A 20,095-nucleotide genomic window follows, 5' to 3' on the forward strand; every position below is an offset into this window, starting at 1 on the left:
AAAGAACCTTTAAGTACTGAATTATTACCGTAAACATAATTTTGTACATTTTATGGAAATTATTTGATGTTTAAGTCCTAGTTTTTCTTGATTGTTTTGTAGTTAGTAAAGCCGCCGGAAATTGTGCAATTAAAAAATAAATCTGTTCATAAAACTGTATCAAAATTCACTTTTTTATGGCAAATAAAATGATATTGTTCTCTGATGTTATATTCTGTGTTTAGTAAAAAATCAGCAGAAATGCCACAGAAAATTATTGCTAAAGAAGCTTAAGAAATTAAATGAGCTTTCATGAGTTGTAAATTAAAAAAATATCATAATTAACAGAAATAAAGGTTTGGAAACATCAGTACAGATGCAATTAATCTAAAATTACATAGATAGACTTATTTACTGAGATGCACCTGGACGAACGTTAATGGAAAGTGAAGTGGAAGGAAAAAGTGTGGCAGCACAAATGGGCTGCAGTTCCTTATTTTTTCACAGTCAGAGCTCCTACATATTGTTTCACAACACATTTTAAGTAATAACTATAATAATAAAAGTAAATTGATGCATTTCTAATAAAATGGCTTCACAGAAACCAAAAACAATGAGCAGCCATGCTGTGAGGGCTTTAATGGTGCAGATGTTTCAGCTGCGTTTGTCTGGATTTGTTGCCATGGAGACACAGTGCGTGTCAGTAAACACCAGTCATTCATTCAGAAGGTAAAAATATTGTGTTTCTGTAAGTTGAAATCCTGAAAAACAAATACCAGTTTCACTTCTTGAAAGATTTCATGAAGAAGCTGCTAAATAAAACATTTCACATGTGAAACGGTGACAGTTCTGCATTGGCTTGGGAAAAACAGATTTGAAAAACTGAAATGTAAGAAACTTTTCTAAGATGTGAAGAGAAGAGCTTTAGCAGATTTGCTGCATCACAGTTAAGACCAGCATGTTGTGACAGAATAAACCTCCTTAATGTTACAAACGCACATTTAAAAAGCACCAAACGACCCAGCTGTGGTCATTTTATTCTCATTTTCAATATTAAAATGCTCCAAGTAACGCCTCAGCCGCTGCTAAAACCTGAATTTGTGTTCTTGAATGCTGGCTGTCCTGCAGAAAAATAAAAAAAAATTAAAAAAATACTTGCGGCAGAAACAAAAAGTGAAATGTGAAATACATTTTTCAGGCATGAACCTGCAGACTGTGCAGCTTCTCCAGCTGGGAGTGAGAATAAAGATGCGACAGCGAGACGACCATCCTGACGCGTTTCTTTCTTTAAATGCCTTTTCTCCACATTTAAACACCAAACAGCTGCAAGTGGAGCTGATGAGTCCAGATTAGAAAAATCCTTACAAATGAAGGGAAAGTTTCTACGGAGGAGAGTTAGGGACACTGAAAAAAAACAAAAAATAATTCTGACTTTTTTTCTCAGAATCCCAATTTTTTTCTTCAAAATTTGGTCGCCGACTTTAATCACATAATTTTGACTTTAATACGAGACTAATGAGGAGATTAAAGTCAGAAGTGTGATAAGAAAAAGACAAACATCTGAGATCTTTGACTTTCTTAGATTTTTTTACTTTTCCTTTAACATGTTTTGGACTTTAATCTCATAATCCAGACTTCTTTCTCAGAATTCTGACTTTTCCGTTGGATTTCTGACTTTAATCCTCTGAGATCATAAATCAGAATTATGATTTTTCTTTTAATTCAGTGGGCCCAATCCTCCTCCGCAAGTTTCTGCTGCTAGAAGAAGTGCAGGAACACGAGGACGGATATTAAGGACTGCTTAGTGTGAGGAAAACTAAATTCAAATGACTCCAATCTGCCTAAACGACGACATCGTAAACGTCTTATTCTCTACATGAGCTTGGCGCTGGGGACAGTTTTCCTCCTTATAGTCAAATTCACATATTAAGACCCCACAAACACATAAATGGTTGCAGATTTGATATAAGCTGTTTTGTGTCCTTGTCAGACAACATAAAGATGCTTTCATATAATCTGATACTGATAGCGAGTCTGTAATTTATCACCATATAGATAGCACTTCAGGGATCCACTCTCTCTTTTCTATTTAACAGTCTAAAGTCTCTCTTCAATCTCTCTGTAATGACATTTTATGTACAATATCAGCATATCGAACATAAATTACTACACAAAAAAAAAAGCCTATTCACAAATTGACAATCATCAGGAATCCAAATCAGACATAATGGAAATAAAATAATAATAAAAAAAAAAACAATTCAGAGGAAATTGATTTATCGGCTTAAAATTGATGGAGGTTATATAACTTTTCCATAAACTTTCTGTGCTCCCAGAACATGTTGTGTTGTGAAAAGACGCCTTTTTATGTATATTCTTATTTATATATAAAAAAAGACCTTCCTCTCCCGTCAGTCATCGTCTGAGGAGGATGAAGCTCAAAAACATGTTCAGATGACTGCCGACATCTTGTTTGTGTGTAAACAGAGCACCAGTAGTGTCTTGGTTCATGTCTTTTCTGTACAAAAGTATAAATATATGCTTTTCTCTCCTTTTTTTTTTTTTTCCATTTTTCTCTTTTTGTTCACATATGTAGGATGTAGCAGACGAAGAAAAAGGTTGTTTTAGTTTGTAAAACCGCGCCGGCGTTGCAGGTCCTGTGCCAGTTTTTGTCTCATTAGATGTCGAATTGCTGGCTTTTGTTGACGTCAGGTGTTTGCTTGGTGTTGATTGATCGTCTTTGCATAAATAATAATAAAAAAAATTAAAAAAAAAAGAAGAAGAAAGTTTCACCAAAGTCTGTGGCGAAGGAGCCGACCAAAAGGATCCAAATAAAACAACCATTGTGTCCGTTGTAGCTACAGCAGGTCCATCTTCGGTCTGTAATGGAGCAGGAGCGGAGATTTCTGGAACGGACAACAACATTTTGAAGGTTTTACCAAGAATCTTTTTTCTAGTTTTTTGTGCAAATATCTTAGTACATTTGAAATAAGATCTGCCAGTTGAACCTGTAATTATTTACTAAAAACAGGCTTAAAAGGCACCTGTTAGTTAGCTTTGTCTAATTTAAACAGTACTAAGATATTTGCTCTAGAAACCAAAACTTGGTAAGATTTTGTGTTTTTGCAGTGCTGGACTGGTGTGCACACATCCACTAATCCGCTAATAGCGTAGCTCATTTTTTGTAAAGCACTTTAGTATTTCTGTTAACTCTGAAGACATTTAGCGCACCTATCTTCCTCTAAATACATTTTTCTGGATAAATGATAAGACATTAAATTAAATATCTGGTTTGTAACTAAAAGTTGAAGTTTTGGTTATAGACTCTTCTTCTCATAATTAGACGTTTATATTCATGCTCTTATTTTGAAGTCACTAATTGTACATAAGTTCTGTTTCCTTTCCACTCCTGACGCAGCCAATGGCATTTATTCTGTACCCAGAATGCATCGCTGCAGCTCTTAAAAATCTGATGTCTGGCGTGCTTTACTGTTATAAATTAGGCAAAATCAGCAACAGATTAAACAAAACTAAAACTTTTTAAGTGAAAATAGCCAATCATAAACAAGGCTAAACATTAGTTAACAAATGTGAGCAAAACTTTGTAGATATTTTGCCAAAAAAGCACAATTTTACAATTGCGGTGTCTGAATTAAATAAGAAACACAATCAAATTACAACTGAATAAAGTTTGTTATTAACAACATGCCGCATCTTAATCATCCTCCTCCCATTTCCTGTCGTCAATTTCATCTTTTCTGCCAGTAGCAACACTCCGTTGTTGATCATGCGACTCTTGCGACGCAAAAAAGTGTTTCCGTTGCAGTTTTGCCAAATACACAAATTCTGATATTGTCGACAAAACACCTCATCCTGGTGCAAAAACCTTTTCTCAAAAAACTTTGAGAATTTTTTTTTTCCCCACAACTGTTATGTTTCAATTAAGCAAATGTATTTCCGTAATGCCAATCTGTGCAGTTATGTGGACAACGGAAACACAAATAATGAGAGGAGACGTAAACCAATTATAGATTAGAATTGGGTTTAGTTTAACAACATGCAACAGGATTAAGTCTGTAAAAAGATTTCATAACCTGCAGGCGATAACATTTAAATCAATCATGTTCTTGTCAGCTGGAATTCATATTTATTTCCTCAAAACTGCCAGAATTTGTTACCTTAAATCTCCATCTTGTCACAACAACAAATTTCAAAGTGTGGTCCTTTCCCAGGATTTCCTCGTTGCATAAAATGTCCAGCTGTGAAAAGAAGCAAAAAAAAAAAAAAAAAAAAAAAGCACATTTATTGAAAACGTCAGACCAGAAAGGTGGAAGGAGAAAAATAAAATGTTTCCCCCACAGAAAGCAGACTGTATGAGCTCAGTGGGTGAAGCGTGAGGATTTCTGCTGCTGGTTTTATCTGTGCAGAATGATGATGATGATGATGATGATGAAGTTTATGGTGAACGACAGAAGGAACCAGGTTCGATGGCGAACACGCGGCTGGCTCGATGAATCTATTCCCGCCGTGAAGCGGCATTGATATTCTGCAGAGCGCCGTCTGCCGGTCAATACTGAGACAGAGAGGGAGCCGCGCGTCACAGCGCCACCTGCTGGCTCACTGCTGCACACTGACCAGGCCAAAGCAAAACTCAAAAATATACGACAGAAATCACCGTCAGTTATTCAGAAATACATATTTTAAATATGTTTATATTGACTTGAAAATATTAAATTCCGCTTTTAAAAATTGTTTTAGCAACAATGTAGAGTTTAAGCTGCAAACTTACAATAAATTACACAAATTATCTCAACAACTGGTAATTTTGTAGGCGATATGTCTTCAACTTGTATCTCAATATCTTGTGATATCGATAAAAATGATCATAAAAAATTATTTCTTTAACAGCAATCGTAGTACGACAAATGCTGCTCTTGAAAAACATAAATTTTTAAATTAAATTTACTTAAAAAAGTGTAATTTAAATAATTAAACTACACATAAAGTCTTAATTTAATCATATTTTTGAGTTTCAATTCGTTTTTATTGATTTTCTTATGGAGCAAATGGGAGAGAATAGCAAGAATAACTAAGTAAGCAATCAATAAATTAATCACATGATAAATTAAAATGATAAAAATATTTGAAAGCCATTTTCCTTTACAGGTTCATCAACACGGGCTGCACAGTGGCGCAGTTGGTAGAGCTGTTGCCTTGCAGCAAGAAGGTTCTGGGTTCGATTCCCGGCCTGGGGTCTTTCTGCATGGAGTTTGCATGTTCTCCCTGTGCGTGCGTGGGTTTTCTCCGGGTACTCCGGTTTCCTCCCACAGTCCAAAAACATGACTGTCAGGTTAATTGGCCTCTCCAAATTGCCCCTAGGTATGAGTGTGTGTGTGCATGGTTGTGTGTCCTGTGTGTCTCTGTGTTGCCCTGCGACAGACTGGCGACCTGTCCAGGGTGACCCCGCCTCTCGCCCGAAACGTTGGCTGGAGATGGGCACCAGCAACCCTCCCGACCCCACTGAGGGAAAAAGGGTGCAAGAAAATGGATGGATGGATGAGGTTCATCAACACTCATTTTATTTAAATTTTTGGCTGTTCTGATTATTTTTGGATCATTTTAAAACTAGAGTTGATTAATGATTAATAATACAATCAAAGAAAATTTGCACAAAATTTCACGTAAACATTGTATTGATGCTTTTCTTCTTACACTTAAAAACAGTAAATATTGAAATATTACTGACATATTACACATAAATTTCAGCGTTATTAATGGTTCTGAATGAGGAAAATGAAGAAGTTCTGGAGAATTGCTCCACAAATAAAATTTCACATCATTACAAGGACAAATGTGACAAAGTTCTGGTCGTTTCTCATCGACTTCCAGCACTGATCTATGTGGCACATTTGTAGTTTTAATTTGAATTTAACCATCTGGTAGGATTATTTTCTCCCTTCTTGGTTTCTATCTAACCTTTAACGTTCCTATTCTTCTTGAATTATTACGCACCAGACGTCCTGCGGATAAATTTAAACGGGTGTGTTTATGCTCTCGGTTTTAAAACCCAGAGTCGTTTCAAGCATCTTTTCACAGTCGGTGAACGACGCAACAATAGCCGGAGGGGTAAAGCGCAAGCCGACGATCTGATGGAGTCGACCCACTCATCTGTGTGGCAGCCAAAATATTAAAAGACACGAAGGAAAAACGGGAAAAATAGGCAACGAGAAGGCGATTGTGGCGATTTCTCACAGCCATATCTAAAAATCCATCTGTCAGATTATCGCCCACTCTCGCCTCCCCCCCGCTGCTCTGAACGGGGCGGCGAAGACAATAAATAGAAAAATTAGATATCATGAGGGCTTGTTTTCATGCAAATTATACCAAACACAAAGGGCACGAATGAGTCACAGCTTAAAAAGGAAAAACTTTATTTTAATCTTGTAAAAGAAGCAGGAAGATTCAAGAAATTTCCTCTAAACTTCACGATTAATCGACTAATCGGTTAAAAAAATTACCATATTTTTCATTTAACCACTAAAGCATTTTTTACACAATTTTTTGCTGTTCAATAAGCAAATAAATATTTTTTAAAATCAGAAACCATCAATTTTATTGCCTAAAATGCTACAACATAGCATTCCTTTAATGAACGAGTGATTATTTGTAGCAAAAGATGCTACAAATAAAAACACACCATCCACTAATTTGCTGATTATATTTTGGATTAATATATGAATTAATAGGAATTTGTTTAGCACAATTTGAACCAGGTGAAGTTAAAACTGTCGCTTTAGGAGTTTTGGGTAGAAAATATTTGCAGACAAATATTTAGCATCTTAAATGCAAAATATATTTATTCTTTGTATAGTTTACTGATCTGAATATGTTAATTTGCCCTTTCAAGAGTCTGTGTACGCCACTTAATAATTAATCCATTACTAACTTAATTGATTATTATTTTATATAACAATTAATTTGAATAAACATTCAGCCCCATCTCAGCCACGTAGATTTTTGCTTCCCAGGAGTAAGCTTGCAGACAAAACTATATATAAAATGTTTTTTTTTAACATTACATCTTGTGGTTCTTTCTTCCTGTTGTACTTGAAAATCTATAAATAATGACAAAGCAAAGCCTTAAATTGGCAAATTAAAAGATAAATTACCCAAATCTGTCCAACAGGAAAATTCAAGCACTTTTCAAGCATTTTCAAGGAGAGTTTCCAAACCTTTCCAGCATCAAACTTTGGACATAGAAACAATACAATTAAGTTAAAACAAGGCAGTCTCACGTTTTCCTTCCACTCAATTTTCCACTGATATACTTGGATCTAGCAACCTGTAAAAATATACTATTTTTAGCAATATATCGCTGTGTGAATCACAAAGATATAAAATTTAGATTCTATGGAAGAATTGCAGAAATAAATAGACTCTTAGAGATTTTGTGACTCGGTGAGATTCAGCCATGCACGCGTCGTTTTCTGTACCTCGTTAAACGATGTCAGGTTAAGCTTTTTGGCGATGAACTTTTTGAGGTGGAGGACGGTGGCTTGTGCCGAGCAGCGGATCCATTTACGTTTCAGACCTCGAAGTTTGCTGCTGTTGCACTCCAGGCAGATGCTGACCTGTTGGACAAAAGAAAAATGATGATTATATGACCTGCGCAAATCCATACATGTTTATATTATCAGTTTACAGAAGCGTTGCAGCGTTGTGATCATTGCTGGGAGAGATAACTTTTAGCATCTGTGGAAGAAGGGCTGAAATAATCTGATAAATTATGATTAATCGATTGTTAATCAACTAACTTAGTAATTGATTAATCATTAACTAGAGTACATGATTAACTCTAAAATCTCTCTAAAAAATAAAAAAGACCACCTGCTAAAAGAACGTAAGTTATTGTTCCAGTACATCAGTACTGCACAACAGTGTAGATCTACTGTAGGCAGAAGTTGCATATGGGGACGAAACGATTAATCGCGATTAATCAGAGTAATTAAAATAGTTGTAAATTAATATGATCATCATTACCTGGAGTATGCAAGAGAACGCAGAAAGAGGAGTAATTAAGTCAAAATATATACATACATTTCAATGCATTTTAGGTAAACAGTGTATTTTCTGCTAAATTTTAAAAAACTTTTTTGCACATTTTAAAGTATTTCTAATATTGTATAAAAAAAACAACTGTTAGTTGCAGCCATAGAAGAGAGAGATGCTCTATTCTGCTTTCACAAGCAAAGCTGGCTGAATCAGTGAAGTTAATCTGCTATTGGCTTCCTGAATGTCACCGATTTTCCCTGCCACCGGCCTGTGAATTTGTTTTGTCCCCTCAGGTGAAACGGCGCGTGGTCAGAAACCATTATCATGACTGGGACTCACATGTCAAGAGACAAAACAATAGGGAAACGAAGCTCTTCATGTGCGACTGTCTCTTTTCATTCCTCTTTTTGGAGACAGGAGGCGACGACAACCCTCCTGTTTAAACATCCTCAAATAAACAGCGGCAGTGCTTTGCCGAACAGTCTGCCCTTCAATAAGCAAAGACCAACATCTCAGTGTGTCTGGTTTCCAGTGGCGCTGGCAGTGAGGGGAAGCTCATAATGTAAAATAAAAGCCTTGCTGGTGATCTGGACTCCGCGGCGGCTCGATGGCGGCCTGCGAGGCACTTTTATAACATTATAGTACATTACCGACGGGTCCGCGGAGCCAAGGAGGGCTCCTGCAGCTAAACACACAAATGCACTGATGCAAGAGAGAGGAGAGCAAAGAAAACACAGTGTGTGCTTTGTGAGGCGCGCATAAAAAGCTTCAGGCTCATTACAGAGCTGTTGCAGAGATCTGACGCAACTTTTTCATTTTGAATATTTGCTCGAGCTTCAACTCTGGACGTCTGAGGCCTCAAGTGGCGTCAATGAGAAAATTCACAGCTATTTTTTTAAATACACAAATGCAATTCTTTCTGCATAAACCGATATGCAGAAAGATTTGACTTCAAATCTAAGCAGCATCTTGAGAAACCGTGATTTCTCGAGTTTTGTTTGTGTGAGTTGGTAGCAGAGATAATTGTACTCAAGCAAGAGAAAGAAGTATTTGGTAAAGAGTTTACTCAAGTACTGAGTAACTGATCAAATTATCGATCATTCAATATTTAAAAGTTACGTCATCAGAAGGACCAAAATATAAAATTAAGTGGAAATGTTGGTATTTTAAGGCCCAAACTGACAGTAATTCAGGTAAGTAACAAAAAATAACAAAATCAGGCAAAAGAACATTTTTCCAAATCAGTTTCTTTCGATATAAAACTTTAACAAACAGCAAGTCTGTGTCTTTTCATGGTGAATTTTTGGTTAAAACGTTTGTTTTTCATTCAGTGAACAGAGAATCCGGAAATTTTACTCAACTAAGAGTAGCGATAAAATTACAGTGAAGTAAAAAATACTTCAGTAAATGTAATTGAGTAACAGTTACTACCGGACTCTGGTTTTACTGGTTTCCTCCGGCAGCGCCTTGCACCACAAGGTTTCGCTCTGAAAGGTCGTCCAGGAGGCCAAGTGTTCATGCGCGGCGATTCGCCTGTTGACTCTCACACCTGACTTACCCAGGAGAGGAAGAGGGGCTCCTCTTCCTCATCCTACCTGCCTAGAAATGCTGCCGTGAATCTTCTGAAGCTCTGTAACTTTTTCTAACCTCTCTCTGTTCTTTAAACTCGCAAAAATCTGAGCTAACAGAAACAAAACGATAATTTAATTTATTAAATGAATATATATATATATATATATATATATATATATATATATATATATATATATATATATATATACTACTACTGGTGTTTTAAAGTGGAAAATTAACGTTTTGGACATTTTTTTACTTCCGGTTGAGTCTCAGTTGCTTCTTAAAAAAAAACCTTTTGGCATTAAGTTAATGTTTTCTGGTTACCTAGCAACCGCAGCCAAACCCTGCCCGTCGCCTAGCAACCTGTTTTTGGAGGTTTTGAAACATTCACATTTTAAAACAAAACCTGAAGCAGAACGTTGTCCAAACTGTAACTGACTATTTTCATTCAACTAATCAATTATTTCTTATATTGAATACTTTAAAATTTTATGATTCAGTAGAGCTCAGAACTGCCCTATGTACAAAATATATAATAAACACTTTATAAGGTGAACTTAAAAGTGATTAGAAATTAAAAAAACAAACTGAATTAAAACTAAAGGTCAGGACGAATAATAAAAACAACTGCACTAGTTCAAGAGTGGAAATTATTGTGATGAGATAAAACACCTTCAAAAAAATTAAATAAATATAAAATAATTTGCTAAATAAATACAATAATATTCGATTATGTTTTCATTTATGAGTTTGTCTGCAGACTTAAATGTAATTTCTTGCGAGATATAATTTAGGAAAATGTACAGGAAAGATTGAGCTGCTTTGGTTCTGGTGATGTTTTATATAGAAAGGCTAAAATTTACTGAAAAATAAACAGCAACAGTTTGTGAAAAAGTCTAAAATAAGGAAGTATTTGACACCCTTCTGTCTCTAAAGGTGTATGTAGTAAATTACATATTAAAACAGTCTGGATGAGACGTCGTTTAACGGCAGCTGTTATTTCCGTTTTCTCCTGAAAGCTCTGAAACACCTTCCTCCTCTTCTCCCATCACCCTCTTCCTCCAACATCATCGTTTTCTTCCTAACCCCCTCTGCTCCTCCTCTCTTTTCTCCTCCTCGGATGAGCTTCACCTTTTCAGTCACCTAGCGTGAGGCTAGGTACCGTCAAACACAAAAATCCTGCGAATGAAATTCTCCAATTTCATGATCACCTCATCACCCTTGTTGCTGTCAGCAGCCATTTTGGCCTCTCAATCCTGCAATTTCCTGCAATTTCTCCCTCTTTTATATGTCATCTTGTATTTACCGGCTCTCTCCCTCTCCACCTCTCGGTGACATTTCACATCACTGCGTTCAGACTGCAGTATTAGCCATTCTGTGGGCATTTCTGCATCGCTGCTGAATTTACAAAAGGGCAAGGTCTTCACCCACGTCGTCGGGGCAGGCTAACCCCTCCCACATCCAGGGGAGGGAGAGCTTCTTTGGAGATGAAGGGCTTGAGTTTCGCTTTTTTTTTGTTATGAAAAAGGTTTTTCCGCCTGTGCATCAGGAGACAAGCTTCATGCTGCAGAGAGTCTGTCTTGCAACAATAACAACTCAACTCTCCACAGCGTTGTTTAGCCTGACTGTTCATGCCTGTAAGATTGTTACCAGAAATTGAAGTTTTGACAGGAAACAGAACCAATTTCTCCATAAAAGTTACTAAAGAACAAATATGAATATTATGTCCATCTGTGCAGATTTATAATAACCTGTTCGTCACTACGGTGATAGTCGTTGTCCTCCTCTGGCTTCTCCTCTCCGGCCTCCTTATTCGCCGTGTCTTCTGATTTTGTGTCGCCTGTTTGAGAAAAAGAAGAAAAACTATGATAATCTAAAAAAATAATAATACATAAACGCAGATGTGAAAAGTACAAAAACTAAATAAGTGCAAAATTTATGAGCCACAGAGTTCTTCAACACATTTCATCCAGAGTTAAATTAATATATTTTGCCTTTTTGTATTTAGTACAAGATATTCGTAGATATTTTTGAGGTCTGGCTTTAAATACATGAGGTTGATTGATTGATTGATTGATTGATTGATTGATTGATTGATTGATTAATGGATGGACAATGGATGAAAAATGGACAGATGGCAGAAGGGACAGACAAATGAATAGATGGACGGATGAATGGATGGACGGATGACTGCACAGATTGATGGGAGTCAGCAGGATGAGTAAAGGATGGATGGCAAGTTGGAAAAATTGATAAATAAGAGGAGGTAGAGACAACTGGATGGATGGATGGATGGATGGATGGATGGATGGATGGATGGATGGATGGATGGATGGATGGATGGATGGATGGATGGATGGATGGATGGATGGATGGATGGATGGATGGATGGATGGATGTTCTATCAATAAATAAAATTTTATTTGTATAGCACATTTCAGCAGCGAGGTATTTCAAAGTGCTTTACATAATAAAAAACAAAAACGCAGTCATGTAACATTGAATAAACAATAAAAAAAACAAACATTAAAACCTGCACCCCTTTTCTAACCCTTTAAAAACTAGAACAAAAAATTTCTGGTAAGGTTTTGTGTTTTTACAGTGCTCCAATGTTGCAATAATATATTATAAGAAGTTATAAGGTTGATTTTTAAATATCATATGCTGAAATGAACTCTAAGTTTTAATGTAGCTAAAATATTTCATTTCCTGCATCATATATTTAAATATATAAATATTAATTTATATATTGAGAGAGAGAAAAATGTAACAGGACCTGTTTGTTTTCGAGTCTGAATGATGAAGTTACTTTAATTTGGTGATGTAAATGTTGCCTCCTCAACCTGACATGACAGATGGCGAACAAACCGTCCGTCTCCAGCTTTTAATATATAAACCATCTGAGCTGAGGGGAAAGCCGACCAGAAAAAGTTCAGTCCAAGTGCGCCGCCTCACCGCTGGGAAGGCTCCTCATCCATCTGATAAAAGCTCTACGAACAAGCAGCACCAGCTGATCAAGTTACAGTACACATCTTTTATGAATTTTCCTGTTGCCTGTGATATTGTTGCAGTATTGAATTTTTAGCTGTAAAACTTGGTTATCTAAGTCTAAATTGCGTTGCGGTGACAGAACAGCAGCACAGATGGGTTTTGCTTTCCAGTAACCTTTAGAAAACAAAGAAATTCAGTCTGCTCCAGGATTCAGCGGCGGTGATAACTGTGTTTATGTGAGTGTGTGTCTCAGACTGTGGATGCGCTCAGTGAGTATTTTCCGTCTGGGCCAACCGTCGCCGTCCCTCTGTGGAATATTAAGCTTGTCCCGGTGTTTGTCTCCAGCGTTAGCCTCACTTATTGCTCATCAGGAGGGCCTTGCTGTAGTCAAGTCTCATATCGCGCCGCTTCCTGCGTCTTACGCCGTGTCTTTTCATCTCCCCCGTTACCGTCAGCAAATGATCTTCTGTCTCTCTTCTGATTTATGGGACATCTTCACAACGCTGAAGTCCCACAGGCGTGCAACAATGACGTTTCCAGGCTAGCGTGTGAGAGATGGAGTGAGCCATCTGTGTGTGTTGGCGTGGGAGTTTAGATTGTCGTGAAAGCAAAAGTGTACTCTGCAGACTCGATGCGACCCAGTCTTCTTGGGTTAAGTGCTCAGAAAAGCTGGTAATTTAGAAAAATGAGTCTGTGTGCCGGTGGAAGCAGCTTTTGTTTTGGCTGGTGTCAAGCAGTCCTCCAGAACTTAGTGTTTCCATTTAAAAGCAAACAGATTTAACGCGTTAAAGGGGATCTATTATGCGAAAGTCATATTTGGCACATTTTTATGCTTCCAGTTGGGTCTCAATGGCTTCTGAAATTAGCCGAAGTGCTTAAAAAAACCACCCATGGTTTTGGTGTCAGGAAAATTAGTCGCTTCAAAAACCTCTTTATTGTTAAGTCACAATTGACAGGCACTGAGCCGTTACCTAGCAACCAAAGCAGAGCTCCAGTACGTTTGGCTTTACTGCTGAACAATGGCTGCTGGAAAGTACAAGTGTTTTTTTGTCGACTTCCTGTTCAGAAACCACTGGCTGAATTGTTGCTGGTTGTGCAGGAGGTTCCACTTTTGCTTTTCAAAGATGTACAGTTGTATAATTGTGCATCTATTTGCAGTAAATTCATGTGCGAGTGTAAAACATGAACAGTTGTGGTTTAAAGCTGTGCTCTTTTAACTTTTAAAAATCTTTTTAGTGGCAACAATAAATGCGACGGCTCTGTAAAGTGAATGTAAATACACTGATGGATAAAAAATTAAACATTTTCTGAAGTTACAGCAGATCAAATCAGGATGATGCAGCAAATATGTATTGACTTTAAAAGAAAATTTGTTGTAAACACCCATTAGCTAACTCAAATATCAGCAATCAGAGCTATTTATTTCAACTTGCTATGACTTCAAGTTCCTCCCAAACACTGAACTTTGAACGACTGAGTAGTTAGAAAAAAGATATGAAAAATCAACCTAAAACTAACCCAGCGCTGCTAAATCAGATATCGGCCATATTTGCATAAATCTACAGATATCATCACCGCCTGAGGCCGAGGAATAATATTTAAGTTTTAATCTACTGCGTGGAGATGATGCTGAATTAAAGTCCAGAACTTCCTTTGTTTTAATTTCCTTTCTGAATGGTTTTCTCTTCGATCTCGATTCAGCCGAAAGTGACTTCGAGGAACAGAATCAGAGCAGTTCCTCTCCCATTTGAGCCTTAATTACCAAAATCAGAGAGGGGGATTAAGCGAGCGATTAGGTCTGCCAGCATGACAGCCCTCTGGACACACATTCACACCAACACGCAGCAGAGAGCCGGTTTAGAAAAACGACTGTGCAAAAAAACCAAACCATCAACTCACTCTGGTTGGCTAAATTGCCTTCATCTGTACTGTTTAATGGCTTCTGCTGTTCCTCATGGTTGTGCTGCTAATGTTAGTCATTACTGGTTGAGGGGGGTTCATTCTTTACATAGGCTAATAAGAGCAGTGACACACTGCTGAGGTGAAGGGCATTTAAAACCTTTAAACATTAAAACATGTAAAAACTGTATTTTTATTTTATTGCCCTGGGAAATTAAAGGGGTTTTCATGCATGCATGAAAGAAGACAACACTTCAGCTGTGCTTCTGATGAGGGGACAACAATGAAACATGTTGATTTTACATAATGCTGCCCCTTTAAAATAAACCAGAAGATCTGATCAGTGGCTGCAGTCAGTGATGTAAAAACTGAATATAATGTGTATTATAATATAATATATAACATAATATAGGGTATATTAAATATAATGTGGCATGTGAGGAAAACCTGATACGAATCCGATTTAGTACCACATCTGGTTGAGGCTCAAATTGGATTTTTATTTGGGTGAAAAGATCAGAACTGCTCAGTTTGGACTGCATACGGGCCAAAACCATCCGATTTGGGTCAGAGTTGGGATGAGGTCTGTCACGATAATACATTTTGCTCAACGATAAATTGTCCCGGAAGTTATCGCGATAAATAATAACATTGTTGTTTTGAGACCATTTTAAAAGAATAATAGTAATGCGGAGAACACATTCTCAAAGATCAATAAACTTCCATTTCTTACAAAGGTTTAACACTGAAAAGACATTTTAAACATCCCAAAAAAATAAACAAAGCAACAAATAAAATGGATACTGAAGCCTCTATAAACAAAATTGACCTTTAAAAAAGGGACTAAATTAGACTTCCCTCATCCAGGCTTTGGTAGGAAGGGAGACAAGAAAAGAAAATCATGCAACAAATCGGTTTATTGGTTTATTGTTACAGGCCTATTGGGACAGTTTGTGAGTTTCTGCCTTTGTCCTCCATTTTTAAGTGTAGATTGGTGATGCATTTCCAAACTAAACAAGTTACCATTTCTGGTTTTTGGTGCATTAAGTAAACAAAAAAGTAAGTATCTGAACTGGAAAACCATCAGTCGGAGCCACTCAGGGGAAAATGGCCTATTTCAATCACTGGCTGCCTGAATGGTATAGCTTATTATTACCATTTGTTGCTGCTTTTGTATGGAGAGACATTGAAATTGATGAATTTTTCTTGCAACCATAGCTTTGCAATAAAAAAAATCCAAAATGTTTGAGTGTTTATCAGCCTAAATCGAAAAAAAACAAAAAAACATCTCCTGAATAAACAAAACCTTCAAAACTGGAAACAACCGACTCAATGCCGTTGCTGCTTAACAAACAGCAACTGCATGAAATAGTGTCTGCAAAATGGTAGCAGTATTTCTGAAGCCTGTGCATGAAGGGTGTGTTTGTACCGTTTCGCTGTTCTAGATGAGTCTTCATGTTGCACAGCTCTCCTTTAATGTCCCCAGGCACCTCCATGCCCAACTTCTGATAGAAATCCCTCTGCTTCTTTATCTCCGCTGCACGAGAGGCAACACGACAAATAAAAGGGGATTTCTCAAGTGTCTGATTACATCTGTGCTAAAAGCTGCTCGGGTCTAGAAAACAATCCATAAATGAAGGATGAGCTGTCAAAGTGCGTGCATATTTTAACGATGTAAAACCAGCCAGATGGATATAAGCAACATGGATGAAGCTAAAAACCGTTTCTGATGAAAGAGGGTGATGACTCTTACCCTCTTGAAGTCCCGGTACCAGCTTGTAGACGATGTCTTGCATTGTTCGGTCATGGCTAAAACAGATGAAGGAAACGGTTAGCAAACCTAACCCAAAGAGTTGTACACAAAACATTAATCCAACATGTTCATTTATACATTTCAGAACCGAAATTATTCAGTCTCTAGTTACGATTTAAAGTACACCGCATTGCAAGATGATTCATTCCCAAACATTTCCGTGGTATTTAGTTTGATTAACCAACAAAAATTAGTAGATCATTGAGAAATGGAAGAAAAATTATTTTAAATATTTACAAATAAGAGTCAGTCTGTAAAAAATGGACTTTTCTTTGCCGTTAAAGTTCACTCTCTTTGTAGCGGCTGTAGCTCAGTCTGATTACATGGAGAGGATCTGTTGGCTCTCAGTTGGACTTTGACTGGGCCATTCTGATACATGAGAGTGCACTGTAAAAACACAAAACCTTACCAGGTATTTTGGTCTAGTTATCTTGGTACACTTGAAATGACAAAACTAACTTGCATGAAACGTTTTATCAAGATATAGGAGCTGGTTTTAAATAAATTGTTCCTTAAAATTGATTTTAAAAAAAATATATCACATTTTTCCCATGTTATAAGTGATATAATCTGCCAGTGTAACTAGTCAGTTTTCATCAAAATCATTGATTATTGACTTTTAAAATAGTGCAGGAGAAACTAAACTGAAAATACTTTGATTTTGTGTTTTTATAGTGCACAATTTTAAGACAGTTGGATCGGGAATAACATGTGGACATACAGAAATTATTCCACATCTAGAAAATAAATCTATTGGATTTCCTGTTTTTTGCTCTGAACTTGTCACCTAAACTGGAAGTCCATTAACTCCTCTGAGATTCCCAAGAGGAGAAACGAGAGTAAAAGCACTTCTCACGTAGAGAGCAGGCTTTTATTTTTTGAAACCATATGAAATGACTGCAGCTACAGGCGTCACTCTTCCACCCACCAGTTGATTTATGCAGCATGTCAAACCAAAAATGTTCACTTCTTTGCCCTCCTGCATCTCTGTAAACTCTGGTTCATAAAAAGCACCAAACCTCAAGATGGAAAAATGTCAAATGTGTTGTAACATTGACACTCTCTCAATTTGGTGTGGAGCATATGCTCTTCCCAGTCTGGCTGTGAAGTAGCCTGTTTTTTTTTCCCCCTGTGCTTGTGACACGGCGGCACAGTGGGGGCGGCTCGGGTCTGACGGTGCTTTTTGACACCTGGTTCTGACAGCCGGATAACGGACACGGCGTGTCGAGTTTGCAGCAGAGTTATGGAGGAAAGATCCAGAAAACGTGGCATGTTTGTCAACGCTGCGGCAGCTGAGGGTCAAAAGAGAACGAGCTCTGAGCAGCAAAACAGTGACCCCTGCTGGACAAACGGTGGAACTACTTCCAATTTGTTTCTGGTAACTGAATAATTTACTGTTTTCCTCTGTTACATTTGGTAATAACTGGATACATTTACTCAATTACATTTATTTAGAAGTATTTTACAAAGCTGTACTTTTTACTTTTACTTGAGTACATTTATTATTAAGTATTTCTACTCTTATTTGAGTAAAATTTCTGGATTCTCTTCCTACTGCATGAAAAACAAACATGTTTAAACCAAAAAAAAAAAAATCACCTGCAGTTTGTGTTAATGTTTCATAAGTTTTATTTAAAAATAACATTTATTTGGATACATTTTATTTTGCCTGATTTTGCCTCTTTTTTTTTTGTGTTACTCGTTAATTATTATACCAAAATTACACTTAACTTTACATTTTGGTCCGTCTGATTGTGTAATCATTAAAGATTAAATGATTGATCATCTGATTAGTTACTCAATACTTGAGTAGGCTTTTTACCAAATACTTTTTTACTCTCGAGTAATTTCTTGGATGGCTACTTTTTACTTTTACTTGAGTGAAAATATTTTGAAGTAGTGTTTCTCTTGAGTACAATTTTTGGACCTTTTTGGGGTAAAACATTTTTATGTTCTATGTTTGAAAAATAGCAGATAAGAAAATGATCATTTCAATTCACTTGGAAATTCAGAAAAGTGTGTAAACAGATTAATTTCTTAAAGAGAGATTCAGATATCTATGTCAAGTTTGATCAATATAAATAAGCCAAAGAGTTTTATTTACCGTCTGTTTGACATTTTGGCTTTAAATCACTTGTGAGGTTTGTTGTCAAGTCTAATTTCCAGTGATGTAAATAATGAACCTGCAGCCAGTTCCGTTTATCTGATGGTAACTAAAACTGCAACATTTTGATTCTGCATTAATCACAAAAATAATACTGGAAAATCAATTCAGGGGCTTATTAAACCTTAATTCTACCAAATACTGTTGCCACAAATTCACATTAATTGTATTTTTTAATATAAATGTAAATCAGTTGTGATAGGAACCATTAACTAGAATAAATGTGACTTCAAAAGAGCTAGTAATTATAATAATCTGAGGTCCAAAACACAGAAACACAACCTCTTTAAAAAAGAGAGAGAAACAAAGTATGGACTAAAAGTAAATATAATTGTATTAAATTCTATTAAGACGCATTTATTATCGTTTTTGGTAAATCTGTTCAAAAATAAAACACTCAGAAACGTGTTTTTCTGTCTCAGGAGTTTCCATTTCAGAACCAAACATGGAGTTTAGATGTGGATTAGTTTTCCTAAAGCTTCTGAAGCATCTGTGTTGGTTCATTTCCTAAAACATTCTGATTAAAAAACAGAAAACCTCTCAACAAGACAGAAAGAAATGAAACTTATATTCAACAGCAGCGCTGCAACGCCCGTCTTTCTGCACCAGCTGTGCAGCTTTCATCGGAAACTTCATCTCTAAAGTCATGAAGGATTAGTTTCTTAAAATGTGCATCGCTGAGGTTTCACCACTAAATATACTGAAACCCGTCCAAACAGAAACAGATGAAACTGTTTGGGTTGAAAGTGATTTAAAAAAGGAGGTGAAGTTAACACCCAATCTGATGAAATACTTTTTATTAGAGAAAACTGAGACCATCTGATGTCGTCTGTTTGTCCCAGATTGAAGGAAAACCACAACAAAAAGCAGAAATTTAAAAAAATGAATCAAATGTTTTTAATTATTAGTATTGTAAAATTAATTTCAGGAATTTAGTGATTTGTTTCACAAATTTTCTAAAACAGATAATTTTCCAAGTTTCAAAATTTTTTGAAATTAATTAATTTCTGAGTTTTACTCCTTTTTACCCTCTAAAACTCTTAATATGACATTGTAGATTTTGCATGTTTGTTGTTAAAAGTTTTCAGTTCTAAAGGATTACTTATTTTCAGTAATGATAACAGATTTTTGGTCACTTTCTTTCTTTCAAAACGCTTGCTATGTCAAGTTCAATAAAAAAATTTAAAAAAGCTGACTGGGTGCAGCAACTTTGGCTTTTCAGAAAAAGTCTCATCTTTTTTTAAAACTTGGTTATAAAAAGACAAATACTTTGTACGAAAATTATATTGGGAATAATTTTATCACAAATTCAAACTCTCAACCTTCATCATATAATTTTTGAATTGGGGCCACACAAAATCCGTTCAAGGGCCATAAAAGGCCCCTGCGCCACACTTTGGACACCCCTGAGATAAATCAAGACACACATTGCCAGTTTTGGGGATTTTAACCCAGGAAATCAAAGAAAATACCTTAAACTGTGTTGCTGAAATGTCATAAAACATGACAAAGGTAAATAGAAATAAGTATCTCTAAATTAAAAAGGTAAAAAAAATGTCCAACAACTCAAAAGTTTACAAACAATAAGCTGAATCTCAGACGGCCAGAGGTTATTTCTGCTG

The 20,095-nt window shown here is 36.4% G+C and overlaps 1 protein-coding gene across 3 annotated transcripts in view; it reads right to left on the reverse strand.

Annotated features, from left to right (window-relative positions):
- Positions 1-979: 979 nt before the first annotated feature.
- pcgf3 (polycomb group ring finger 3) overlaps positions 980-20,095 on the reverse strand; it is a 48,562-nt gene continuing 29,446 nt past the window's right edge. Inside the window, exons 5-11 of one of the 3 annotated variants that reach the window (XR_534755.3) lie at positions 16,250-16,305; positions 15,926-16,033; positions 11,358-11,446; positions 7,473-7,610; positions 4,158-4,238; positions 2,773-2,885; positions 980-1,383 (exon numbers count right to left, since the gene is read on the reverse strand). Coding sequence is in view for 1 of the 3 variants with exons in the window: in XM_008421162.3 (XP_008419384.1) it covers positions 2,838-2,885; positions 4,158-4,238; positions 7,473-7,610; positions 11,358-11,446; positions 15,926-16,033; positions 16,250-16,305 (520 nt within the window). In the remaining 2 variants the exon portion in view is untranslated. Of the gene's footprint in view, positions 2,886-4,157; positions 4,239-7,472; positions 7,611-11,357; positions 11,447-15,925; positions 16,034-16,249; positions 16,306-20,095 lie in introns of all 3 variants that reach the window. The other 2 variants (XR_014089402.1, XM_008421162.3) reach the window with 2 other exon arrangements.

The sequence above is a fragment of the Poecilia reticulata genome, chromosome 10 (assembly GCF_904066995.2).
Source record: "Poecilia reticulata chromosome 10, P_reticulata-male-v2, whole genome shotgun sequence".
NCBI classification, from domain to species: Eukaryota; Metazoa; Chordata; class Actinopteri; order Cyprinodontiformes; family Poeciliidae; genus Poecilia; species Poecilia reticulata.